This window comes from Rhineura floridana, chromosome 8 (assembly GCF_030035675.1).
Source record: "Rhineura floridana isolate rRhiFlo1 chromosome 8, rRhiFlo1.hap2, whole genome shotgun sequence".
Classification (NCBI taxonomy): Eukaryota; Metazoa; Chordata; class Lepidosauria; order Squamata; family Rhineuridae; genus Rhineura; species Rhineura floridana.
The window spans coordinates 16,479,515-16,507,287 of record NC_084487.1 but is presented as its reverse complement, the minus strand read 5'-3'; the positions used below and the strand labels follow the sequence as shown (position 1 = coordinate 16,507,287).

The 27,773-nt window shown below is 43.9% G+C and overlaps 1 protein-coding gene across 16 annotated transcripts in view; it reads left to right on the top strand.

Moving 5' to 3' along the window:
- The window catches only part of SOX5 (SRY-box transcription factor 5), a 1,141,232-nt gene that overhangs the window by 1,096,637 nt on the left and 16,822 nt on the right, over positions 1–27,773 (top strand). For all 16 annotated transcript variants that reach the window (XM_061638411.1, XM_061638415.1, XM_061638414.1 and 13 more), the window contains 3 exons: positions 5,972–6,080; positions 11,768–11,941; positions 21,566–21,782. In XM_061638411.1, the coding sequence (XP_061494395.1) occupies positions 5,972–6,080; positions 11,768–11,941; positions 21,566–21,782 (500 nt within the window). The remainder of the gene's footprint in view (positions 1–5,971; positions 6,081–11,767; positions 11,942–21,565; positions 21,783–27,773) is intronic.

The following is a 27,773-nucleotide window of genomic DNA, read 5'->3' as shown; positions in this document are numbered from 1 at the left end:
AATACATGTGCCTGCTGTAGAATAAAAAGGTTGGGGAAACGCTGAAAAACAATGATACTGTTCACAATGTTTTCCTTTTGGAAAGGAAAGGGGCTTCCCCTCTGCCCAGTGTCCACCCACCTAATCTCCTTCCCTGTAATCAGCCCAAATGACACAAACAAGACATGTGTTGTGCTAATCTTGTTTTAGCAGGAAGGAAGTAACAGTATTAAGACAGCTGATATAGTTCAGATAGTCAGTTGAAATATGTTTGATTTACTTTGCAATTTTAGTGAAGTTTCCTATAGTAAATTATTTTCTTTTGCTTCTGTTTCTGTGAATATCTGAAGTACATCAACACTTTGCAACACTAAAAAACTCCAGAAACAGTTGAGGAATAATGACACTGACTATTCTGCAGAATGGTTTCCAGTGAACATGAGGAATGTCTCAGTTTGCGCAAGATAAAACAGTGGAAGGTGAAATATATTCTAGCAAAATTCTAGGTGTGCTCTCTGTTTTTAATTGACTGACCATGCCCACCATTCCTTAAGTGGAGTGGTTTAAGCATAGCAGGTTGAAAACATGCATCTTGGGCAGGCCAAGTTTGTTTTTTCCAACAGCTAGATTCATTGCTTAAGTAGCATCATATTGTAATCAGTCTGATTTTACATTAAACTGCAGTTTCAGATTCAACTGTTAATGCACTCAAAATAGAAATAGAGCATAACCTCCAGTTTCAAACACAAAAGGCTGTCTTCACTATCATATGACATTGACCAATAAAAAGGCTTTGAAATTGATAAAAATAACTTTGACACAAATTTCTAGGATGAATAATGAAAGAAATATACTTTTCTAGGTTAGATTCCCTGCAGAAACAGTAGTAACGCAGGAAAGAAGCAAAGTAAGAATACCAACAAACATACAAAAATGTAGTTCTCCATCTTTGGAGATGGCAGGTGTTGCCACCACTCACCATATGCTCAGAGGCATATGTTACCAAATTATTCAAAGCTACACAGGAAGTGGATTGGATTGTGAAAGACCAACCCAAATTGTGTTTGCATTTTGACAAATTTGTAGGGCAGTCCAATATCTCAGAGAGGAGGTTAGGTCTCCTGCTCCCCTGGTGCATTCACTGTAGCTGCCCAACTTCCCTGCTTTTTAAAGTTTGATAGAAATATCTGTTGGCTGTGGGTACATTCTTAAACCACTTTTTTTTGCCTAATAGTGAATATAGTAATAGTAAGGCAGATCTACCTTCCTGGGTTGTCATGTTAACAAGATAATATAGGTGAAATGTTTTACTGTGCAGATGGTGCTTACTGGATCTTCTGCTTTTAAATGAGTGCAGTTTGAGTGAGTGTGCTTCTGGAATGGGAAGTGTGTATGAAAGGCCTAGAGAGCAGGTGCCAGTCACAACAGACAATACTGAGTAAACAAGATGGACTCAGTATAAGGCAACTTCCTATGTTTCCCCACTGCCATGAACTACAGTGTTGGACTTAATTCAACATCCCAGGAATACTTTGATGATCATCAGTTTGAAACACACACACCACAGAGCCAAAAGTATCACTCATTCATTATTCCTGTTTGGAAACTTTCCTGTTTCTTCCCCTCTAACACCCTACTCTGTCCCGGCAGAGCCTTTGTCTGAACAGTGCAGTCCCCTCTTCGATTTAAAAATAGTTTAATTTATGGATTATCATTTCCCTCTGTTTTGAAAACCAAATAACCTCTTTTGCTCAGGAGGGTGTTCTTGCTTTTGTTTTCCTTTGTTTGTTTTCTTTTCTTCAGCCGTGTTAATTTCGTTCTGTACTTCAGCAACAGCAGCGATTGGTTAAGTGTAATGGCTGGGCCTCTACTGCCTTGGAGGCTGCTCCGTTGCTTTATAATTAAAGCTTTTTGCAACTCATTTTTCACCTCCCTCGCCCCACCGCCGATTCTCGCATGCCATCCCTCTCCCTTTCCTCGGCACCGAGATTGACTGAAGGTTCACTTAAGTCATGGCTCAGAGGGGCATAACAAAAGCATAGCTGACTGTTTTGACATCACTCGGCTTTCGAGTGACAGCCTCTGAGAATTATCTCAACTTTCCCTTTGATGGTGACTAATTGAATTATTTTATTATACTGCATGTTTTAGTAGCGGGAGGTTAGGGGTCGCCTTGTCGCTGAAACAGAGTCTCCGTTTCTCCCCCTCGCTTATCGCTTCAGTGTTCTGCAGAGAGAGGCCACCAAAAGCTAGACGAGTTGAACTGTGTGCAACTCGTGAAATGGAGGGCCGCATGTGCTTTGCACATTTCAATTTAGCAGCGCCGCAGTGCTCCCTTGACTGGGGGTGGGGGAACCTTTTTCAGCAATGATGAATGCAGGTATTTCACTCAGAGAAAGGCACAGGTCTTGACAACTGTCTTCTGAGGCCTCACGGTGGACTCACCGTTCTCTGAGCCAAGTGCAAAGCGTTCATCATAGCCACATGTTTTCAGATGTAGGAGTTGATTCACAGGAAACCTTTGTTTGTAAACACACGATAGGCACATGCCAGAGCTCTGAGCATGCAATGGAATTTGCAAGTCTCCTCAGTTGCCTTGCCATGCACAATGCATTCCCAAAACTCAAACTCAGCACACAGTCTCTGGCACAGGTTGCGAAGCAGTGGTTAGAGGTGGACAAAAATGGGGCTTATCTGGTATACCTGCAGAGACACAAGGTTGTGCCTAAAGCAGACCTGCATATAATTTGTGATGCACCGAGCCAAACATGGCCCACCAGCCGTGTATAGTGGCCCTCTAGGGGTCACAAAATCACTGGTGCACTTACACAGCTTTGCAGGGTTTGTTGAACTGTTCTATGGCTCTCTTTGAATCCCACCTGTGCCTTTAGTTGTTGTTGTTATATGCCTTCAAGCGATGAGTTATATGTTACCAGCAAAGATTTGCAGCTTGAAAAGGTGTGTGGGGGAGGGCGGATAGCTTTCAGGAGGTAATAAGTTTCTCTCTCAAAGAGAGGAAGTTCATAACTTTACCTTTTTTTCCCCTCCAAGTTTTTGTTTTGCTTCAGTGATGTTGCATGCGGATAGTTGTGCTGCCAAAGCTTTTTACATATATTATTGGGTGTTTGCTTTATGGATTATTATGTATTTCAAGGGGTTTTTTTATTATGACGCATTTGTATCTACACTTATGCACTTAAATATCTTGTAAGTTGCTTGGAGACGTTTTCTGTGTAATAAGTGACAAACTAAATAATAATAATAATAACTACTACTACTACTACTGTATATGTCCGCCACCTTTTACCACCTGTTTATGGCCTTGGTGGCGACTGTGTTTCTCACTGCTACTGGTTTCTTTCTCTCTCTCTCTCTCTCTCTCTCTCTCTGATTTTTACCCAGAAAATACCTGAGGGAGGACCAGGGGCATTTTTCAAATACCATCATGTAGCCAAATCTCATTGACTTCATTGCATCATCATTAGGGATAGGGGACAAATTTGATTCAGTTTGTATTTAAAGCCAAATCTATCAAATTTACACTTTCCAAAACAATGTGAGAAGCGAAACACAGCCATCCTTTGACATTTGTATGTATCCAAATTTTACGATTCAGTTCTCCAACCAACCAATGTGTACGAAACTACGTATATATGGGGAAAGTGTGCATAACAATGAATATATTAGTGAAAATAATATACAAATGTATTATGTTGCTTGCAAAAATGTGTATATTAGTCAAAGCTACATACAAAAATATGTTTATTTGCACTAAATTGTTGAAGAATTTTCATGAGGATTTAAAAAAAACAAAAAACAAATTGCTTCAGAAATATGGAGAACTGAATTTAAGAGAGAACCAAAATTGAAGATCCTTCAGCAGGAACACAGAAAGCTGCCTTATACAGAGTCAAACCATAGATCCATCTAGCTCAGTATTGTCTACACTGAATGGCAGTTGCTCTCTAGGATTTGAGCCAGGAGTCTTTCCCAGTCCTACCTGGCGATGCTGGGGATTAAATTTAGGGCCTTCTGCATGCAAGGCAGATGCTCTGCCGCTGAGCTATGGAACTTCCATCCCTAATTATCATGAAAGAAAATCAGTGTGAGGGCAGTGCTTCTTGCCCTCACCCTGGAATCTTGTGAGTTAGAAAAAGTAAGGAAAATGGCACCCAGAATGAGGGCAACAAGGATGATCAGGGGACTGAAAACAAGGCCCTATGAAAAGAGACTGAAAGAACTGGGCATGTTTAGCCTGGAGAAGAGAAGACGGAGGGAGAGATGATCTAAACTGGGTAGAAACGATACAGCAGAAAGGGCAGAGATTTCCAGCACCCTCCTCTTCTCCTCACATGTTTGTTTAAACATGGGGAGACTGAAATGGTAGATTCTGAAGGAACGCGTGACTGACTGGCTGGAGCACTTAACAGGAGGACTCCACACTGCAACATCTTGTTGCAGGTCCCACTTGTAATTAACTAATGGAATGCACTGCCACAAAGATGTGGTGGTGGCCATTGGCTTAGCTGGTTTTAAAAGGGGACTAGACAGATTCATGGAGGATAGGTCTCTGTTGGCGACTACTAGGAATGACAGCCAAATGGAATCTTCATGTTGGGAAACAGTATTGTAGGCACCCCTGAATCCCTGTTCAATCCCACGATATGTCCGATTGAATTAGGTCTGACTGAATTGATTAAAGGTAGAAGAATCTTATCGCTAAGATGCCTGTAGGGAAGATTTTGCAATGTGCTGCTTCAAGGCTTAAGGAAACAACTTGTATCAAAATAGTACAGGAGGAGAAAAAAGGAAATGAAAGACTAGGCCTTGTGCTATCAACATAAAAGAGCCCTGCTGGTTCAGACCTGTTGCCCACCTAGTCCAGCATCCAGCATTTATGAGGAGAGACTGAAAGAACTGGGCATGTTTCGCCTGGAGAAGAGAAGACTGAGGGGAGATATGATAGCACTCTTCAAGTACTTGAAAGGTTGCCACACAGAGGAGGGCCAGGATCTCTTCTCAGTCATCCCAGTGTGCAGGACATGGAATAATGGGCCCAAGTTAGAGGAAGCCAGATTTCAGCTGAACATCAGAAACTTCCTAACTGTTAGAGCAATACGACAATGGAACCAACGATCAAGGGAGGTGGTGGGCTCTCCAACACTGGAGGCATTCAAGAGGCAGCCACCTGTCGGCTATGCTTGAAGTTGGATTCCTACGTTGAGCAGGGAGTTGGACTCAATGGCCTTACAGGCCCCTTCCAGCTTTACTATTCTGTGATTCTATGAATGGGATGAAAACTTCACCCATTTTTCAAGGTACTGTTGAAAAAAATCATCAAAATGAAGAGTTGGTGTTCCACATCCTATGAACAAGGTTGCCATTTTGGCTCAGCCTTCCAGTCTTTGGCTGTTTCTCCACTTGCCTTACTTGTGCCTTAGCCACGAATAGGGGGGAAAACTTAATGTCAGGAATGGCTATGGCATACTATTAACTTTCTGTGATTTGCACTGTTAGGTTTTTTTTCAAACACAAGTATCAGTTGGATCTGTCAGAAATATTAACATCTTAAGTGCCCCTTTTGGGTTGATGAGGAGCAACCTAAACTAAATTCCCTTTCAGTACATTGAATTCTACCAGAAACATTTGAACTGCTTGAGGAACATGCTAATTGAGCACTCCAACGTGTGTCAAACCAATCTGAATTTCACAAGCATTTGGGGTTGATTCATCAGCAGCTAATAAGCTGTATTTTTAAATGGGAGGGGTGAACGTTCAAGCGATAATACTCCCAACTCATAACACCTCCCAAAAATGATTGTGTGATTCCACACATACACATTCATTTACTTTTCCAACTCAACAGTCTTCTTTCTTATTTTCTAATCCACTTTCCCCAGGGAGTCTTGCAAATTACCTATGAAATTTGTGGTTCCATTGCGTGTTAATGAAAAGACTGCTTTGTGCCCTCTCTTCTTCCTCCCCTCCCCAGGACAAAACAACATTGGAGAACCTGACTCAACAATTGGCAGTCAAACAGAACGAAGACGGGAAGTTTAGCCACACTATGATGGATTTCAACATGAGCGGAGATTCTGACGGTCAGTAGGAAAGCACTTTGCCTTATTTCCAGTTGTGCCTGGGCATCCACCACTGGTGGAGAAAGAACTTCATTATCCTTGGTACTTACTAAACATGGTGATGAAACACCCACCAAACAAAGCTGGTGAAGCTATGCGCCTTGTGCAATGCTTTAAGCCTGTGGGTGAATTTTCATGTTGTCGTAAACGGCGTTGCCAAGGCTGGACCACATCTTTGGCTCTGTGAAGATGAGATGAAAGGGACAAATGGAAATAGATTTGGGATAAACGATGCAGAAGTGATCAGTTAACAGAGCCGATTGGCTATGGGACAGGCCCACAACTAGGATTGTAGGAGCCTCTTTAGGAACGTAGGAAGCTGCCTTATTCTGATTCAGGCCACTGGTCCATCTTGCTCAGTTTCGGCTACACTGACTGGCAGTGGCTCTCCAGGGTTTCATACAGGAATCTCTTGGTCCTGCCTGGAGATGCCAGGGACTGAACCCAGGAATTTCTGCATGCAAACCAGGTGCTCTACCACTGAGCTACGGCCTTTTATACAGTTTTTTTTTATCTGTACGATTGCAAAGGTGTCTGCTTGTGAAAATGGCCATAGTCAAGTGTTTATGGGCTTGTTAGATCCAGTTCATTGGGGGGGGTAGGAGTCCATCAGCATGATGAAATAGTTAAGAGTGTCAAACCAGCCCCTGATAGACTAGGGTTTACATTGCCATTCACTGGGTGTCACTATATCTCAGCCTAACCTACCTCACAGGGTGGTTGTGAGAATAAAATGGATAAAACGCTGCCTTGAGCTCCTTTGGATGAAAGATGGGATAAATGCATTAAGTAAGTAAGTAAAGTGCTTTAATGATACACTTGAAAATGATTATTGTGGTTGTTGTTTAATAATAATTATTAATATTTTGTCACTTTATACTAAAACGTCTTGAAGTAACTGAACAACTTTAAAAAACATACAAAGTTTTAAACATGCAGAGGTCTAACACCGCATCAAAATAATAAAATACTATTTATTAAAAGTCCTCATCCTGGGATATTTAAAAAAAATGACTCGTACCCAACCCTACTCAAATATGAACATCACAACAGGCTAGGGTATCATTCCCTGTTCCAGTTACTATAATTTGTTTTAACTGTTTTAATATTGAATTTTAAATTATTGTAATATACCTTGGGACCTGATGGTCAAGGACAGGTAAATAGTATAGTAATACCACATGATCCCGATTAAACATGAAATGCCTGGGTAAATAATAATATAGCCTTTGATATTGATGGCACCAGGAACACTTCTCTAGGGAGAGCAGTCTACAGATGAGAAGCCACCACTGAAGCCACCACTCTTGTGTTTGCCCTCTCCACACCTCCCTCAGGAGGTGACACACAAAGAAGGGCCTCAGATGATAAATGCAGGGGCTGGGTAGGTTCATGTGGGAAGAAGTGGTCCCTAAACTATTGGGGTCCCAAACCATGTAAAGCTGCCCAAGCCCCATGTAAAGGTTTATAAGTCAAGCCAGCATTTTGAAATGAGCCTGGAGCTAATTAGCAGCCAATGCAGTCAGGCCACATTAAACAGCATTTGCACACATGGCATGTACATCACATACACACTAGCTGTGTCTTCCTTCTGGGCGTACTTTCAGTGGCAATATCTGAAAAGGCCTTTAGAGGGTTCTTACAAATAGAAAAGGCTCTGTCATTTGTCTAAATATGAATACTTATGCATATTCTCACCAAAAAGTCAGCAGAGCAAAACCAAGAATTCATTTCAGATGATGAGGGAGGAACCTGTCATTGGCAAGATTTGGTAGTCCTATTAACTAACCCCTGAAAAGACTTAGAGCCACTTTCAGAATACACAACAGGGTAGTGTGAAATTAATATTGTAAAACATTACACACATACATCACTGGATGCGTCCCCAGTGATTTTGAGAAGCATGGGTTCAATTCTGAGAGTCCCATCAGCATCTGAAGATAGAACTGTGGAGATGGGAAGGATCTCTTCTCCTGTCCAACTCATTAACCTGTCATGAAGGCAAGCCAATGTTATCATGAAAATTGCCAATGAAAGTGAGTCAGTTCCTTCTCTAAGAAGTCAATTTCAGCACAGTACTTTCCTTACAGTGAGAAAAAGCCTCCCAATTTGGGCAAAGCCGTGGATGGGGAATTTCTACAGGTAAATCCTTTTGCCTGACTTTCCAATCTGTGAACCAAATTTTAACTCAGAACAAAAGGATATCAGATTTTCCTGATTCTGAGTTGGTGCTTCTGGGCTTACTAGCGTGGGCTGATGATGTAGGCAGGAGACTACCATTCCCATGAAGCAATGGAAAGCAGAACGCCCGAAAACCAAAGGAGGGATCTCCCCACACACTGTGGTCTTTGTGATGCTGATGACTAGTCCCTTCTCTGCCATTCCTGCATTTGCAAAAATGACTGTTTGCTAATAGAAAGCAATGCAACTTACACAACTTGGTCCTGCAATGGGATAGTGCCATCATCAGCAAAAATTCAGATGCAAATCCAGAATTTATCCTGCTCCTCTCCCCCAAACCCTGTATTGGTATCCTAATATTACATTATTCAGAGACAGCATCACTGCCAAGGATATGCCCATGCTCCACTTCTTCCATGTCCCTGGCTGGTGATCGCCTGTGAAGGGTGGAAGAATGGGCATGTTAAGTGAACTTACAGGTTACTTGAACGACTGCCTGCCCTTGTATAGACCTGTAAGATCATGAGGATCATCTGGGGAAACTGCTTGTGGCACCGCACCCTTTGGAATATCGTTGGGTGGTGACCCAAAACCAGGCATTTTCTGCTGTAACCCCTGGGCTATGGAATGCCCCCACACACCCACTGCCATAATTGGAAGAGGCAACCATCAGTTGCTTCAGATGTCTGACAAAGACTTACCTTTGTGTCCAGGCTTTTCCTGGCCCATAAGATTAGACCCTGTTTTATGAGTTTGAATCCACTGGGTTTCAGTTTTATTTGCTTTTATATTGTTGTTTTATTGGTTCTGAGTGTGTTTTTGTTTAAATGCTTTAATGATATATTGTTGACGTTTAGACAGTATTTATTTATTTATTTATTGCGCTTGTATACCGCCCCATAGCCGAAGCTCTCTGGGCAGTTTACAGTAATCAGAAACATTAAAACAAATATACAATTTAAAACACATATTTTAAAAACAATTTAAAACACAATTTTAAAATTTAAAACAATATAAAAACAATTTAAAGCACATACTAAAATGCCTGGGAGAAGAGGAAAGTCTTGACCTGGCACCAAAAAGATAACAGTGTTGGCGCCAGGCGCGCCTCATCAGAAAGCTCATTCCATGATTTGGGGGCCACCACTGAGAAGGCCCTCCCCCTTGTTGCCACCCTCCCAGCTTCCCTTGGAGTAGGCACCCAGAGGAGGGCCTCTGATTTGAATGGAGTGTACCGGTGGGTTCGTGTCGGGAGAGGCGTTCCATCAGGTATTGTGGTCCCAAGCCATGTAAGGCTTTATAGGTCAAAACCAGCACCTTGAATCGAGCTCGGAAACATACAGGCAGCCAATGCAAGCGGGCCAGAATCAGTTTTATATGTTTGGACTGTCTGGTCCCTGTTACCAATCTGGCTGCTGCATTTTGCATGAGCTGCAGTTTCTGAACCGTCTTCAAAGGCAGCCCCACGTAGAGTGCACTGCAGTAATCTAATTTGGAGGTTACCAGAGCATGGACAACTGAAGCCAGGTTATCCCTGTCCAGATAGGGATGTTGTTGGGCCACCAACCGAAGTTGGTAGAAGGCACTCCGTGCCACTGAGGCTACCTGAGCCTCAAGTGACAGAGATGGTTCTAGGAGAACCCCCAAGCTATGAACCTGCTCCTTCAGGGGGAGTGCAACCCCATCCAGAACAGGGTGGACATCCACCATCTGGTCAGAAGAACCACCCACTAGCAGCATCTCAGTCTTGTCTGGATTGAGCCTCAGTTTATTAGCCCTCATCCAGTCCATTGTCGCAGCCAGGCACCGGTTCAGCACATTGACAGCCTCACCTGAAGAAGATGAAAAGGAGAAATAGAGCTACATGTCATCAGCATACTGATGGCAATGCACTCCAAAGCTCCGGATGACCGCACCCAACAGTTTCATGTAGATGTTGAACAGCATGGGGGACAGAACTGACCCCTGCGGAACCCCATACTGGAGAGTCGAGGGTGCCAAGTAATGTTCCCCAAGCACCACCCTCTGGAGGTGACCTGCCAAGTAGGAGTGGAACCACTGCAATGCAGTACCTCCCACTCCCAACTCAGCTAGTTTCCCCAGAAGGATACCATGGTCGAAGGTATCGAAAGCCGCTGAGAGATCAAGGAGAACCAACAGAGTCACACTCCCCCTGTCTCTCTCCCGACAAAGGTCATCATACAGGGTGACCAAGGCTGTTTCCGTGCCAAAACCGGGCCTGAAACCCGACTGAACTGGATCCAGATAATCGGTCTCATCCAAGAGTGTCTGGAGCTGGCCTGCAACCACTCGTTCCAGGACCTTGCCCAGGAATGGAACATTTGCTACCACTAGGGATTTTTAAAATACTAACCAGTTTATGAATGCTTTTAAATAATCATTGTGCAGAACCTCCTGTCCGCCACGCATAAATGGTAACATGTGAGATGGGCACACAAGTTGTGTGCCTCTACAAGTTGTGCAGTTCTTCCCTTCCTCCCCCTCCAAAAAGGGGAGGAGATCATGCAATTTGGGTAGGTGTACATTTGGGCCTCTCCGTGGACTGCCGTCAACAACCATACTGTGTGATCCTATGAGGCAGGGAAGAGGCACTGGTGACTTCAAGATTGGATTACTGCAATGCACTCTATGTGGGGCTTCCTTAGTGCTTGATCCAAAAACTGCAGTTAGTGCAGAAAGCTGCAGCATAGTTGCTGACAGGAGTGACTCACGGTCAGCATATAACACCCCTGCTCAGAGATCTGCACTGATCACCAATTTGTTAGTGGGCCAAGTTCAAAGTTTTACTGTTGGTATGCAAAACGTTTAACGGCTTGGGACCAATTTACTTGCAGAACCGCCTTACCCAGATGTGCCTACTCAGTCACTTCAGTCTGTGGAACTGGCACTGTTGCATGGCGGCACATAATACTCATTCCGCACCTGTAAGAAATATTTCTTTTAGTGAGGCAGCATCTACACTTTGGAACTCCCTGCCTATTGACATCAGGCAGGCTCTTCCGCTGTATTCTTTTCGGTGCCTGCTTAAAACATTTCTGTGTAGGCAGACCACCCCAGACATGTAGATGTTGATGTGTTTTAATTTACTGCTTTTAAAGATTTTTAATTAATTGTTTTTCACTGCGTTTACTGATAATTTGAATGTCATTTAGTGGTTTCTTACAATCAAGCGGTATATAAATTTTGTTAAATAAATACAGGTGCCCTTCTCTACCCTGTTAGGAAACTGCAGATCCAGTGCATGTGCTAATTGAGCCCATCACTTTCAAAAATGGAAGAAGCGGCCCTGATTGCCCTCTAACTGCTGCAATGAGGAAACCCTCCCAAACAGGATTTAACGTCACAATGGAATGAATGTGGCCTCCAATTGCTGAGGAGGCAGTGTTAAACAATGAAATTATCTTTGTTCCCTGCCTTTTCTCCTCTCCTACCCCCCAACTTTTTAGGAAGCGCAGGTGTCTCAGAATCTCGGATTTACCGGGAATCCAGAGGGCGTGGGAGCAACGAGCCCCACATCAAGCGCCCAATGAATGCCTTCATGGTGTGGGCAAAAGACGAGCGAAGGAAGATACTGCAGGCCTTCCCTGATATGCACAACTCCAACATCAGCAAAATACTGGGTAAGGCAATACAACAGGAGCAGCCAATTTCCAACAGGGCTCTTTGGTTTTAGATGGCAACGTGTTGACTGGATACCCATTCAGATCCACAAAAGCCACCCTATGCCTAAAAGAGAATGAGGTGGCAGAATTCTGGACTGTACCATTTCAGACTCCTGTGAGGTGTCTCTTAAATCATTGTTCTGTCCAACTGGGGGTTGGACTCGATGGCCTTATAAGCCCCTTCCAACTCTACTGTTCTATGACTCTTCAACCTTGGGTCCCCATCCTCTCTGACCATTGGCTAAGCTGCCAGTGGATGATGGTGGTTGAGGTCCAACAACATCTGAGGACCCAAGGTTGAAGAACACTGTCCTAAATGACCTGGAACCAGAATATCTAAGAGACCCTCTTGTACCTAAGGGAAGGGACGTTACTCAGTGGTAGAGCATGCAGAAGGTCCCATGTTCAATCCCTAGCATCATCAGGTAGGGATGGGAACAGCCCCTGCTTGAAACCAAGGAGAGCTGCTGCCAGCCTGTGTAGACAGTACTAAGCTAGATAGACCAATGATCTGACTCAGCATAAGACCTCTTCCTAGGTTGCAGTCTGCACCTAAGTGTGCAGTCAGGTCAGTTATCTGAGGCCCTGCTCCTTGTTCTTCTACTTCCAGAAGTGAAAGTGAGCACAAAAGGCAGAGTCTTTTCAGTCACAGCCCCTTGATTATAGAACATTCTCCCTAGGGAGGTCCCACCCAACTGAAGCAGTACTCTCTTTTCAGTAAGCTGTGCAAACCTAGTTATTCAGGAAGGCTCTGGAGTGAGTTATTCCTGGCATCGGATATGGGCTCTGGTTGCTCTTATTTATTTTATTTTATTTTATTACATTTATATCCCTCCCTTCATCTCTGAAGGAGCCCATATTCAATTATTATAGATCAGAGCTCACCAGACCTTTGGGTCAGTTGGCACATTTGGTATTTTGAGAAAGTGCCATGGGCACCAGCCACAAAAATGGCTACCGTGGGGCATAACACAAAATGGCTGCCATGGGGGTGTGGCATAATGACGGTCGCATCTAAAACAGCAAGAACAGAGACAAGACCACAAAAGATTACCCCAGCAATAGGAAAAGGCACCTACATCAGTCACCACATGCTCTTGCTCACAAACAAGTTCTTTGCCCCTCTTTTCTGTTCAGAAAGGATGGGAAGATGGGTGTCCAATCCAGGCATCCAATGAAACGTAGACATATATATGGGGACATGTTCAGTGTAGGAGACACTGAGCCAGTGAAAATAGAAACTGAGCAGAAAGAGTAAACAGACTCTTGTGTACTGTGGATTTTTGAGGAAATATTTACTGAAACCTTTTGTGGGCGCCATAGAAAGCTCTGGCAGGCACACATTGGAGACACTTGTTGCAGATTTTTATGTGGATTTTACCTAACCTTTTCATCTTTTTTTTTTGCCACCTGAGGACTAAAATAAGAGGATATTAAGTACTGTTATTGTTCATCACAAGAATGTTGAATGTTTCCCAATGCAAAAAGCTGAACTGAGTAGAAAACATACATCAGAAAGAGAGTTTTGTTACACGCTTCTCCTCAGAATGCTGGTTTACACTTTTCAAGGAGTTGTGTTCATATGTCTGTTTTTACTATGCGAGGGAATTTAAATATATGACACCCTTCCCATAATCTGTACTGGTGCAGCCCAGAATTCTACCATATCATTCTACATAATGTATAGGTTGGCCACCGCAAGTATGCCCTTGGGAGCAGGATTTGCAACTGCTATTGGTTTCCCTGTTGTAAAGATTTGCAGAGGTCTACTTACTAGCTGTTGGTTATAGAATGGCAGGTAGGATGGCTTTACTGGGGCACCTGAATTGATTAGGCTCGTCAAAATAAAGTGAGATAAGGAGTCTACATTTGTTCCAGGGATGATAACACCTACATACACTGGCAGATAAGATTTAAAGGCAGTTACGGCTATGAGATTAGGCATACCGCATCTGGAGACAGTCTTTGAACTGTGATAATGCCTCTTCCTTGTCTAGATGGAGGACAGAGAGGGGTGTGTGAATGTTTGGAGAAACTAACTCCCTATATCCTGATTAAACTTACCTTTAAGTAATCATCTTCAGAATTTGGTCAAATCACTGCAAACATCCCCTTCCGACTCTTCGTACAGAAAGTACAAAAAGGGAACTTGATGTTTTCCTCCCATCTTAACTGATTGTTTGGGATAACCAGCTTCCAACGGCACACTGCTAATTCATTTCACTTAAACTAGGCACTTCAGCCGGGCTGACATTTTACTCAGCCTCTGGGGGATCCGTGTTGACATTTTAAAGGGCTTCTAAGCATTTTATAATACTCTCCAAATCTGGTTTTAATAAACCATTCAGCTAAAAAATTTAACATAAGGAATCACCTTTTACTGTTTAGCACTAGGCTGGGCTGGTGTGGTGAAGGGGGAAAAATGTAGCTAGCATATCAGGGGGCATCTTTTTCTGATTAAATATACAGTAGGTGGAGTATGACGTGCAAATCCATTCCAGATTCTTGTAGAGATGACAGTCCTGCTCAACTCTCAAACTCCTTGCACTGCGAGAGCGGCAAGGTTTGAAAGCAAGTAAAAGTGAGAGATTGCTCTTCTTTGAAACATCAGAGGATAAGGGGGGGAATCTCTTCCTCCTCTGCAATAAAAAAGGGTGAGGCGTTCTCCTCTTTCCCCCACGGAAACCTTGCAAAGGTCCCTTCTAGGTTGTCAAAGGCCAGTTTTTGAACTCGGCAGGGAGTTCTCTATTAACTTGGGGAAGGAAAGAGAGTATAAGCTCACAGATCAACCAGGTATTCCAGTCTCTTTGCAAGAAAGACACAGTTGTTTTTCTAACTCACCACCATTATTGTCTTTTGTCTTTCTGTCTTTGGGGTCAGATGTCTGAAGTGTCATTGACTGTGGGTTAGGTGAGAGTGTTGCTCAGCCAGACTGTGTGTGTGTGTGCATATGTGTGTGATGTTGGTAGTACAAAAAGAAGTGTCCTTCCTGCCACTGACAATTCTCTCTAGAGATTAGATTTTGACACTGTGGGATTCTGCTCTCAGCATTTTTTAAAAAATAGGGGAGTACCAACGCATGGATTTGCTAGCAAAGTCATATACACACATGTGTGCCATCCATCTGTTCATTGCTACATAAATTCATGCATCAGATTTTTATTTTCATTTTATTTTGTGCAGAAAGAAAAATAAATGCCTTTTTAAGAAACCTTGTCACTTTTAAAAAGTGTTTCAGTCTGTCAGTGTTTCCGCTATTACTGGCTGAGTCTGGATGGAAAAATAGATAGATAGATAGATAGATAGATAGATAGATAGATAGATAGATAGATAGATAGATAGATAGATAGATAGATAGATAGATAGATAGATAGATAGATAGATAGATAGATAGATAGATAGATAGATAGATAGATAATAATAATAAACTTTAATTTATAGGCCGCCTATCTAGCCAATGGCCACTCTAGGCGGCGTACAATAAAACGTAATAAAATACAATAACAATATAGCCAGTACAGTACAGTAAGAATTACAGTATTTAGTAGATTGTTCGTATTACAGTTCCAGAACTAATTCATCTTGGAAGTCTCAAGGATCATAAAGGCCTGATGAAAAAGCCACCTTTTCAGGCCCCGGCGAAATATGTCTAGGGAAGGGGCATGTCGAAGATCTATTGGGAGGGAGTTCCAAATCGTGGGGGCCGCCACAGAAAAAGCCCTCTCCCGAGTCCTCACCAACTTAACTACCTTAGTCGGCGGAACTGAGAGAAGGCCCTGAGTGGCAGATCTTGTAGGGCGGCATACTTTATGACGTTGGAGGCGCTCCTTCAGGTATACTGGGCCGGAACCGTATAGGGTTTTAAAGGTTAATACCAACACCTTGAATTGAGCCCGGAATACAACTGGAAGCCACTGAAGATTGTATAACACTGGGGTAATATGATCATAACGGCGGCTATTCGTAAGTAAACGGGCCGCCGTGTTTTCTACCAGTTGTAATTTCCAGACTGTTTTCAAGGGTAACCCCACGTAGAGCGCATTGCAATAGTCTAAACGAGAGGTGACCAGCGCATGTACTACGAGTGGGAGCTGGTGGACAGGAAGGTAGGGTTGCAGCCTCCGGATGAGACGTAGTTGACCCCAAGATAGATAGATAGATATGTGTACACACACATATGTAAAACAAAAACAGAATTCAGAAATTTTCATAAGAGGAAAGTGTGTGAAATAGGGGGCTTTGATGGCTGGGACATGTTCCTCCTCTTTGGGAACTATAGTATAGCTATCACATCATCTTTGCCATCATCATTCTTATTATTTGCTTATGTATTTGTTTAAGGCATTTATATGCCGCTTTGCAAGCAGACCTCCTAAAGGTATTTACAAAAGATTTTTTACAAAAATAAGCATCCCTTTAAAAAAAAAAGTTCACAATCAAATGGAAGTACAGCTGTTTGCTTAGAAGAAGCTGAGTAGCAGCTTCTTCTCCACTCCCTTCTGGGGATGGAGAAGACCCTGTGGCAGCAGTTATGGAAGGGAGAGACTGCTCCTGAGTGCTTTTCAGAGTGACATAACAAAAAGAGAGAAACGTCCTTGCCCCAGGAAATTTACAGTCTAAATTTCAACAAAGGGAGATGCACAGGCAGTAAGGGATTCACGTGAGCTGATGCAGTTCTATGTCCTTAGGCCAGTGTTTCCCAACCTGGTGCCCTCCAGATGTTGTTGGACTGAACTCTCATCATCCCTGGCCATTAGCCATGCTGCCTGGGGCTGATGGGGGCTGTGGTCCAAAACACATGGTGGGCACAACCAGGTTAAGGAAGGCGACCTTAGGCTTCACTTCAGTTACACATAGTTAGGCTTTCTGTCGCTTGGGGATGGGGGATTATTGGGTAAGATTCATGGGAATGATCTGAAGGCACATGATGCAGCCAGCTGAATGAAACTAAGGATTGGTTTGATTTGATTGACTTGCATATTGCTTTACACTTAAAAAAAAAGTCTCAAAGCAATTTGGGTCAGATCAGTGCCTGGATGGAAGACCACCTCGGAACCTCATATGAGTCACCTTGCGCCATCTCTGCTATCATTTTGGCGCTTTTTGAAGACTTTCCTCTTTCAACAAGCCTTTTAAGCTGAGACCTATCCCAGTCTGCGTCTGTGTTAGAATTGCTTGTTAATATGTGTTTTTTTAAATATGTTTTTAACCCTTTTTTAAAGGATGTTTTTAAAGCTTTTTAAAAAAATGTTTTTAACCTTTTGTTTTAATGTATTTTAAGGTCTGTTTTTATGATGCTTTAAAGTGTTGTTAGTGTTTCTGTTTGCCTCCCTGGGCTCCTGCTGGGAGGAAGGGTGGTATAAATAAATAAATAAACATAGGAAGCTAGTTTCTCCACACATTCATGCACCCCTCTCTGTCCTCCATCCAGACAAGCAGGAGGCATTATCACAGTTCCAAGACGTATTCCAGGTAGGAAAAGCAAGGGGTGTGCAAAGCAGAGCCAGTGAGCGGCATGACCTATGAAGAGTGGGCATGGCTAGGGAGAGGATTTGTGAGAGAGACCCAAGGGCCAGAAAGAGAGGCTTGAAGGGCCGTATTTGGCCCCAGGCCTGAGGTTCCCCACCCATGCCCTAGCCTGTGAGAGGGAAGGGGGAGTCAATGTATATTTCTTTGCAGACATATTTCCTTCCCCTTGCCAGATTCCTGCTTGGCTCCCTTTGTGTGCATCTGACCCTCTCAGAAAAGGAAGGCATAGTTTGCACCCACCTAGTGTGACAAGTGGAAAACTGGCTGTTAATAATGTAATAATGAAACTTTCCTACAAGAAGCTATATGGTTTTCTGGTATTTTTGTTGGAGCAAGGAGAAAGAAGGAATGTTTTACAAAAAGGAGAAAATGTAAGCTTTTTGTAGATAAAAAATGGTGTGTGGAGCTGATTATCTAGGCATGGTAGAAGTCACAGCATAAGCTAATTGCAGCAAATAGGAAGGACAGGACTGTCTCCCAAGTTGTCATTTGATCAGCCCCCACAATGTCCTTTCAATATTTTCCCCATTGGAACATAGCAATAATTTCCGCCCAGGATTTGTTTTCAGAGCCAGGGGCTCAACTTGGTGTTCCCAAAGAGATTGAACACTACAAGGCTTGCTTGAGTAATATCCTATTGGATCATTTCTTTTCTCCCCCCCCAGAATCTCCTAGCCCGGATTTATGAGCATCATGAGTGCCTTTTAAGAACAAAAATCTTCCCACCCAGCTCCATCAGGCAAACCAATCCAGAGAGCAAATGAATATTGTTCCTCCAGCTGTAATATTTTTCTTTTCTCAAATGTTAGCAAAGCATTGCCTAGGATTGTTTGCTCACACAGCCAGAAATCTCTCTCCCACCCCTCTTTAAGAGCCATAACTTTAATTACTTGTGTCATTCATTCTCTGGGGCCAATGAAGTGATGTGTATATGTATGTATTATATATGTATATATATAAATGTAAATGTACTGCCTTCAAGTTGATCCCGACTTAGGGTTTTCATGAGGCTGAGAGGCAGTGACTGTCCTAAGGTCACCCAGTGAGTTTCATGGCTGTATGGGGATTCGAACCGTGGTCTTCCAGGTTGTAGTCCAAGACCTTAACCCAGCCTTTCCCAACCAGTGTGCCTCCAGATGTTGTTGGACCACAACTCCCATCAGCCTCAGCCAGCATTGCCAATGGTCAGGAAAGATGGGAGTTGTGGTCCAACAACATCTGGAGGCACACTGGTTGGGAAAGGCTGCCTTAACCACTACACCAGAGAAGGAGGAGGAGGATGGAAGGCTGTAGCTCACTGGCAGAGCATCTGCTTTGCATGCAGAAGATCCCAAGTTCAATCCCCGTCATCTCCAGGCAGGGCCAGGAGAGACCCCAGTCTGAAAATCCTGGGGGAGCCACTGTCAGTCAGTGTTGACAGTACTGAGCTAGATGGACCAACAGTCTGACTAATAATAATAATAATAATGATAATAATACTTTATTATTATTATTATTATTATTCAACATAGGGGACACAATACAGGAAATGGGGGAAGGAATGGAGGCATAATTAAACACAGGAAGAATGGCTCTTTGCAGCGTAACTGAAGCAAAACATAAGTCCTGCCCCAAGAAGCTTACAATCTGTCTGTGATGAAACACAACAGAAGGGAGGGGAAGGGACTGCCCCATAGGGCTAATGGGATGCTGCCCTGCTAGCCTTCACTTGGCTGCCTTCTTACTTACAACCAGCCCAGGGGTGGGGCTGCATTGGCTTCCTCCTACTGGTCTTGATGTTACCCTTGTAGAGCTCAGCAGGGAGGAGGAAGAGGATGGGGACAAAACTGGAATAGTTGTCTCTGCCTGTCATTCGCTCTGGCTCCATCTACAGTCAGTGTTCTTGCCTTCCATTCTGCGACTCAGAAATGGGCACCAGCCACCACAGAAGGTAGGAAGCAACACTGAATGAAGAGGAAGAAGAAAGGTCAACAACAGGAGAATGCAGCTAATACCTACTGAGACCCCATCTACACATGCCTTGACTGGCACAGCTGCTTGTTGGCACCTCCATGCTTCCTCCCACAACAGTCAGGGCATTGTGTAAATGTGTCAGTCCACGGGGTTCCTCTGTTCCCAGGTGTGGTGGCCCTAGAAGGGATAACAAGGCTACCCTGGCTTGCTCATATTCCATATCAGTCCCTTCAGAGCCTAGACCTCAGTCTGGAGCAAGGCAGAGAGGAGGTGCCCCACAGTAAAGTGCCTGCAGGCAAATAGCTCCAGGCGCCTCTAACAAGGGAGCAATTAGGAGTCTGCCCTGAGCACAGAGTGGGTAGTTATTGCCATGCCAATGAACTCTTTGGAGCTATCATAGGAATAATATGACTATCTACCATTTCCCATGCCTCTCTTGAAAGGTGACCATCTACCATTTCCCATGCCTCTCTTAAAAGGTGACCATCTACCATTTCCCATGCCTCTCTTAAAAGATGACCATCTACCATTTCCCATGCCTCTCTTAAAAGGTGACCATCTACCATTTCCCATGCCTCTCTTGAAAGGTGACCATCTACCATTTCCCATGCCTCTCTTGAAAGGTGACCATCTACCATTTCCCATGCCTCTCTTAAAAGGTGACCATCTACCATTTCCCATGCCTCTCTTAAAAGGTGACCATCTACCATTTCCCATGCCTCTCTTGAAAGGTGACCATCTACCATTTCCCATGCCTCTCTTAAAAGGTGACCATCTACCATTTCCCATGCCTCTCTTAAAAGGTGACCATCTACCATTTCCCATGCCTCTCTTGAAAGGTGACCATCTACCATTTCCCATGCCTCTCTTGAAAGGTGACCATCTACCATTTCCCATGCCTCTCTTGAAAGGTGACCATCTACCATTTCCCATGCCTCTCTTAAAAGGTGACCATCTACCATTTCCCATGCCTCTCTTGAAAGGTGACCATCTACCATTTCCCATGCCTCTCTTAAAAGGTGACCATCTACCATTTCCCATGCCTCTCTTGAAAGGTGACCATCTACCATTTCCCATGCCTCTCTTGAAAGGTGACCATCTACCTTTTCCCATGCCTCTCTTGAAAGGTGACCATCTACCATTTCCCATGCCTCTCTTGAAAGGTGACCATCTACCATTTCCCATGCCTCTCTTAAAAGGTGACCATCTACCATTTCCCATGCCTCTCTTAAAAGGTGACCATCTACCATTTCCCATGCCTCTCTTGAAAGGTGACCATCTACCATTTCCCATGCCTCTCTTGAAAGGTGACCATCTACCATTTCCCATGCCTCTCTTAAAAGGTGACCATCTACCATTTCCCATGCCTCTCTTAAAAGGTGACCATCTACCATTTCCCATGCCTCTCTTGAAAGGTGACCATCTACCATTTCCCATGCCTCTCTTGAAAGGTGACCATCTACCATTTCCCATGCCTCTCTTGAAAGGTGACCATCTACCATTTCCCATGCCTCTCTTAAAAGGTGACCATCTACCATTTCCCATGCCTCTCTTGAAAGGTGACCATCTACCATTTCCCATGCCTCTCTTGAAAGGTGACCATCTACCATTTCCCATGCCTCTCTTAAAATTTGGCAGTACCACCAAGATACTACTAGATCAGCGGCTCCCAAACTTTTCTTTCCCACAGACCACTGTAAAAATTGCTGACGGTCTCGGCAGACTACTTATTGATTTTTTCCCCTGCCTGTTGTAGCTGTTGCAATGTGCTGTGCAAGATGTTTTAGTTATATTTGTATTGCTTCTTTTATTTCTTTTATTCTGTTTATAGTATTACAATTTACATTCCATAGAATTCAGATTGTAATATAAGATACAATGCAAGGAATAAAGAAAGTAATAAAAATCATATGAATATTTAATGTGGACGTGCCATGGAACACCAGCATTAGCCTCATGGACCACTGGTAGTCCACAGGTTACCATTTGGGCACTCGCTAGGCCACTTCAGGGCTGGCAAGTTCTTTTGGTGATGACTTCCACTGCTTTGAAAAGACACAGAGATGGACAGACATCTCCTTTTCCCTCTTCCCCTGACAGGCTCTCGCTGGAAAGCTATGACGAACCTTGAAAAACAGCCGTACTATGAGGAGCAGGCCCGTCTCAGCAAGCAACACCTGGAGAAGTATCCAGACTACAAATACAAGCCCAGGCCGAAGCGCACATGCTTAGTGGATGGGAAGAAGTTGCGGATCGGCGAATATAAGGCAATCATGCGCAATCGACGTCAAGAGATGAGGCAGTATTTCAATGTCGGGTATGGGCCTTTTGTGGTGAATGTGCTTCAGTGGACAGGGTCATGTGTGTTTTAGGCCTTGCAAGTGTGAGGCATCGTAGCAGGAATCCAGAGTCTTCCAAATGTAGAATGATGGAGTAAAAGGGCCGACATGTTTCAGAAGGCCTGTGCATCCCTTTTCCTGACTTCAGGGTCTGCTCACTTAGCCACTGTCCATTGTCAGAGGCAGTATGCTTCTGAATGCCAGTTACTGGAAACTGCAGGAGAGGAGAGTGATGTTGCATTCAGGTCCTGCTTGCGAGCTGCCCATAAGCATCTGGTTGACCACCATGAGAATAGGATCATAAAATCACAGAATAGTAGAGTTGGAAGGGGCCTATAAGGCTGTAGAGTCCAACCCTCTGTTCACACAGGAATCCAGCTTAAAGCAAATCCAACAGATAGCCGTCCAGCTGCCTCTAGAATGCCTCCAGTGTTGGAGAGCCCACCACCTCCCTAGGGAATTAGTTCCATTGTCGTATCACTCTAACAGTTAGGAAATTTCTCCTGATGTTCAACCACATCTTTGTGGCAGTGCATTCCATTAGTTAATTATACAAGTGGGACCTGCAACAAAATGTTGCAGTGTGGAGTCGTCCTGTTAAATGCTCCAGCCAGTCAGTCATGCCTTCCTTAAGAATCCACCATTCTATCCCCTTTCCCTTCTGACTTTGTCTCCCCACATTTAAACAAACGTGAGGAGAAGAGGAAGGTACTGTACTGGAAAGCCCTGCCCCTTCTACCCCATTTAGATCCCTCCATGAGCTTGAAGGCAAAGGTCTGTACTCCTGGAGGCTCCCTATGCGATTTACAACCCTGACATTCCAGGGTTCTAAATCATTCAAGGAGCTCTATGGGTAGAAGAGCCAAACGTTTTCCATGTTCCCCTCCAAGAGTCAGTAAGCATGCCATGACCACTGAACACACTCAGGCCTTATTGGGCTGTTTTGGGGCTGCCCATACCCACACATTAGGGTTATTTATCCTAAATATCTTTTTGTACTTCTGCAAACTTTGTGGTTTCCCCAAGCCCACTGACACCTCCCTATTGTGCATGTTGCAAGAACCCTCACACTAGAACCTTGAAAATAAGAAAACAATGTGTTTTGTAAAGAAGAATGTTCTCTTGCCTGTCCTGAATCTTTGTCACATAATGTACAGTTTATTTGTGGAATTCATTACCACAAGAGTTTCTTATGGCTTATGGCTTACACAGTGTTGCATCTTTCTAAACTGCAGGACAATAAATGCATGACCCATCCAAAGCTAAGCACTTTCGAGTCCTATTCATTTTTCAGCATGAGAGATAAGTACAGGTTTAAATCTCTTCTGCTGAAATCAAGGAGACTTAAAATAGCTTTACCATGGCTGGACTCTGCCCGGCATTTTTGGAATGAGAACTGGCTGTTTGAGTCTTGTTAATGGATGTCAGTAACGATGAACAGAGATGAATCTGTCCAGCTACTGCTAAGTGTCACCAGACAGGTTTTTTTAAAACAGCTACAGTGTGCATTGTAATAATAAGCAGCTCAGCCCAAAAATCTGAGCCGCTTAACTCTGTGGTGTTGGCAAGTCCGGTGATCCCACTGGTAAGCACTGAAACAAACATAGGGATGCCAGCCAAACCTTGGCATCAGGAGATTAAAAAGAGAGGGAGGGGAGGGCCTTTTGGAGAAAGAATAGGCAGCAACAAAGCCTCCCAAATTCCACTTATCTCGCCAGCACTGATGCTTTACAATGTTAGGAAAAGAATTAATCTTGCAAGAGTTGAAATGTTACTCAGCTTCCTTATTAAGTCTGCCAAATTCTCTCTTCAGGAGAAAAAATAGAGATACTTTAGTCTGTGGGGTTACTGAAAGGTGTGCCCCAAATGAGGTCTTGACTTGCAGGTGACATCTAACAGGAACTGATTCTGGGTTCTCTAAAGCACATAACATTTGTGCAAATAAGGATGCTGCGAACCTGCACTAGGCTGGATGTGCTTAGAATAGATTGATTTCAGTATACTTAATTCTGCCTACCTCAGTACAAAATCAGGCTGCAGGGCCGGAATCTTAATCAGGTGAAACTGGAACGTACTTTTGAGTAAACATGATGAGGATGTAACTACAGGTAGCATCTTTTTTCAGAAACAGAGGTAGTATCATAGAGCTGCCATGGCTTGTGGCACAGAGTGATCTCTATTGCTAACAGATTTTCAGCGTGCTTCAACCTATGCTCTGAAATTAGTTCCCTGAGCATGACCAGAACTGCTGTAATAAACCTGAGCACATCTTGGTGTGGCTATTGTGGATGTCTGTTTGGTAAAATCCATCATATATTACATATTCCCCCTACCAAGTCCATGCCAAGTGCAAAAATTTTCACCAGTCCATACATAAGCATGCTCATGAAGCCCTTTGAAATGCACCCGGAGGGAGTATTCTGTGTGGATTGTAATTGATGAGACCAGACCACCTGGTCTAGTCAATTTCACATTACCTTTGAATTCATTGATACTAGGGGCTAGTTTTCAAAGATCATAAATCTATGACTGGGCTATCTCACTTTAGATCAGCCTCTATTAGCACAACTGTGAGTGATGGGAGGGCACCAGCTTGGTGAAGGCTCCTTTTATTGCAGGTGGGGATTCTCATGACAGAGTGTTTTTCAGTACAAAATCCACCTGCATATATAAAACTATTGTTAGGGAGGAAGTTTCTTGTCTAACCGTCTTCCTAGCATGCTAGCTTTCTATGTGCAGGGACATTTTTTTTATAGAGAGTAGTCTTTCAGTCTGAAGTGGTACAGCCCAGACACAAGTTTACCACTGTCAAAGACAGTGGCTTCCATTAGGAGCAAAACAGAGTGGTCCTTTCTGCCCACAACAAGGTTCCCCCCATCCCCTCTTTCACTACGCTTGTACACTTGGCAAGCTACCCATAATGTATCAGGGCTAGTGCCACAGAAGCAGCAAAAGGAAAATGATTCCCAGAAAGATAAGCATCTGTATGCAGCTAAAGCCAGCAACCTTCAGATGTATAAACTGTCTCTAATTCACAGGTGCTTGTACATGCTGCACATGAGAGTGCATGAGATGGCCAGCACTGTGCTTTTCAGTTGGGGCAGAAGTGGAGAATCTCAGCTTGGGAGCCAAATGCAGCACTCCAGGCCTCAGTCTCAGGCCCTCAATTCTCCGTAGGTCACACCCCTTTTCCGCAGGCCACACCCCTCACTATACCTGCTTCACACCCCAGATGTTTTTGCCTAATTGGAATGTGACTCTGATAATGCCTCTTGCTTGTCTGGTTGGAAGATAGTGTGCAAATGTGTGGAGAAACTAGCCTAGTGTACAATGGTAAAAATGTAAATTCATTGTTCCACCCACATCTGCGATGTGGCTCTCAGAAGGTTGTCCAGAAGGAAATGGGGCCCTCAGGCTGAAACCGCTTCTCCTTCTCTGTGTTAGGACATAGACCATGAGCATAAGAAGAGCGCTGCTGTATCAGGCCAGTGGCCTACTTGGTCCAGCATCCTGTTCTCACAGTGGCCAACTAGATGCCAATGGGAAGCCTGCAAGCATCACTTTTTCCTCCTGCAGTTTCTAGCAACTGATTTCCAACAGGGTGTAACTGCTCATCACCCCTCTGCCCTGGATAGGTCTATTTATGTTGCTATGATGCTTGAACAGCTGCCTTCTGCTTGAAGACAAGAAGCGATTTAGAAATGTGGCAAGGAATTGAGACCTGAGCCAACCCTGCCCCATAGCCTTTCAGGATTGTTCTGAGGCTTATTGTACACTCAGTGTAAAGGACCAAGGCAAGGTTTCATTCTCAATTACGCATGCTCTTCTCTAGAGATTCCCCTGCTATCTCCCATGGCAAGGCTTTTCGTTGCAGATGGACACACCTTTGATGACATTACAATGCAAAGCATGTTCTGCATAATATTATCGCAATTGAATTAGTCCATGCTGCAAGTCGACAAAAGGAGCATCAGTGCTAAATCTCTGGGCTTCCAAGGACCCTGGAGCTTCTTAGGGATATAAACACAGCCGGCATTCCAAGATTTGAGGAAGGAATTTAGAAGACCTGAAATAACTTAGCTCTTTTGTGATATTTGCATGTATTTCTAAGCTTTCGGTGTCTGAAAAGGAGGGTTTTAAGCAAATGCTAGGCATGGTACATCTTCCTGCTTTATTATTGCATAGGAAAGTTACAACAATTGTCTTCATCTCTTAGCTGCTCAGAGTCCAAACACAACAGCAGGTAGGACTTTTAGATAGGGTATAAGATTTTTTAAAATAAGAACTGCTTTAGGTCTGGCTTCATGAAGCTATATTTTTATACTAAGTCAGACAACTGGGCCATCTACCCCTCTATTTTCTGTGCCTAAGATGGGGAATTTGTAGCCTAGGGATGGGGAAGAAATTCAATTCAGTTTGCATTTAAAGGCAAACCTACGCAATTCATACTTTCCAAAACAATATGCAAACTGAATCACAGCCATCCTTTGAAATTCACACTTCCCCAAATTTTGTAAAGCAGTTCTCCAGCCAATTAATGTGTACAAAAATGCATGTGCTAGGATGCAGTATGCACAGAAATGCATATATTAATGAAAACAACATACAGCTGTTTGCGGAACAGTAATAAGTGTGATTGGCAGATCATATGGAAAGTTATCACGTAAGTGCCATTTCTTCAAAGCGCTTTTGGAACTTCAAATGTAATCTACGCACACCTCACAATTCAATGATGTAAACTGACTGGAGCAATGTGAGATTCAGCCTTGGTAAAGCAGCAACCGCATCCTCTGTATGGATCCACCCTTATGGTATCAGACCAATGGTCCACCTTGCCTGGACAATTTATCATCATCTTCTTCTTTTTCTTCAAACCCCATATTTTTGATCCCAGTGGACCCCCCTAAAAAAAAACGACAGGGATGGCTTCAAAAGGAAATGGGACAAATTCATGGAGGATAAGGTTATCATTGACTAGTTGCCACAGTGGGTGCTGTTTCCACTGTCAGAGGCAAAACACCTCTGAGTACCAGTTGCTGGACCCACAGGAAGGGAGAATGCCTTTGTGCTCAGGTCCTGCGTTTGGGCTCTCCCTGAGCATCTGGTTGGCCACTGTGAGAACAGGATGCTGGACTAGATGGCCTTTGGCCTGGCTTCTCTTAAACAGCTGACAAATAAGAGAGAGTGGAACAAGTTGTGATACTTGATATTATTAAAATGCATAAAAGCAGCCCTGTATATCAGTACAATGTCAACCTTGGCCTCAGTGCCAGGGCAAGGCTCACTGCTGTGCTGGCCCTGCCCTGAACACACACAGGGCAGCTTGGAGCTGCTATTTTACTTTCCCCAAATGCCCCACAGCAACAGTACATTAATGGGGACGTAACATGGTGGTGCCGAACTGCTCAATCCTGATGGAAGCACTGCTGTTTCCTGATACCAGTAGAGCATGTGTGAATGGAGGCTTCCTTTGAAATGCAAGCAACAGCTTCAGAGAGGTGGGTTTTCTCAGGGTCATGGCAGGGAGAGAGAGGAGAGTTCCCCTCCTAGTTTTCAACACCACCCTAGCAGGAAAGCTTCAGGGGACACTGTAAACAAGGCTAAATTCCAGTCGGAGAGAAGGGGGAAAAGGAAACTCCACCGACACATACAGGGAGAGAGTCAGCTCAGTCCTTGCTACAAAGGGCAGCTTCAGCCTTCCTGAAACACAACCACAAGCTCTGTTTCCCTAGGTTAAAGAAAGGTCAGGCTGTTCTAGGTGGGAAAACAACAAACAAAAAAGACTTGCCTGGAAGGCGCAGCCCCTTGCTTAGATTAAAAGCAGCCAAAAGCTTAAACAGCCCCGCCCCTCACTCAGGAAGGAAGGAAGCCTGAGAGAATACTAAAGAGTTAAGCCCCAGCTGATAGCCATCAGCCTCAAGTAACACATCATTGGCTGGCAGCAGTAGCTGGGAGGAACCAGCCACACA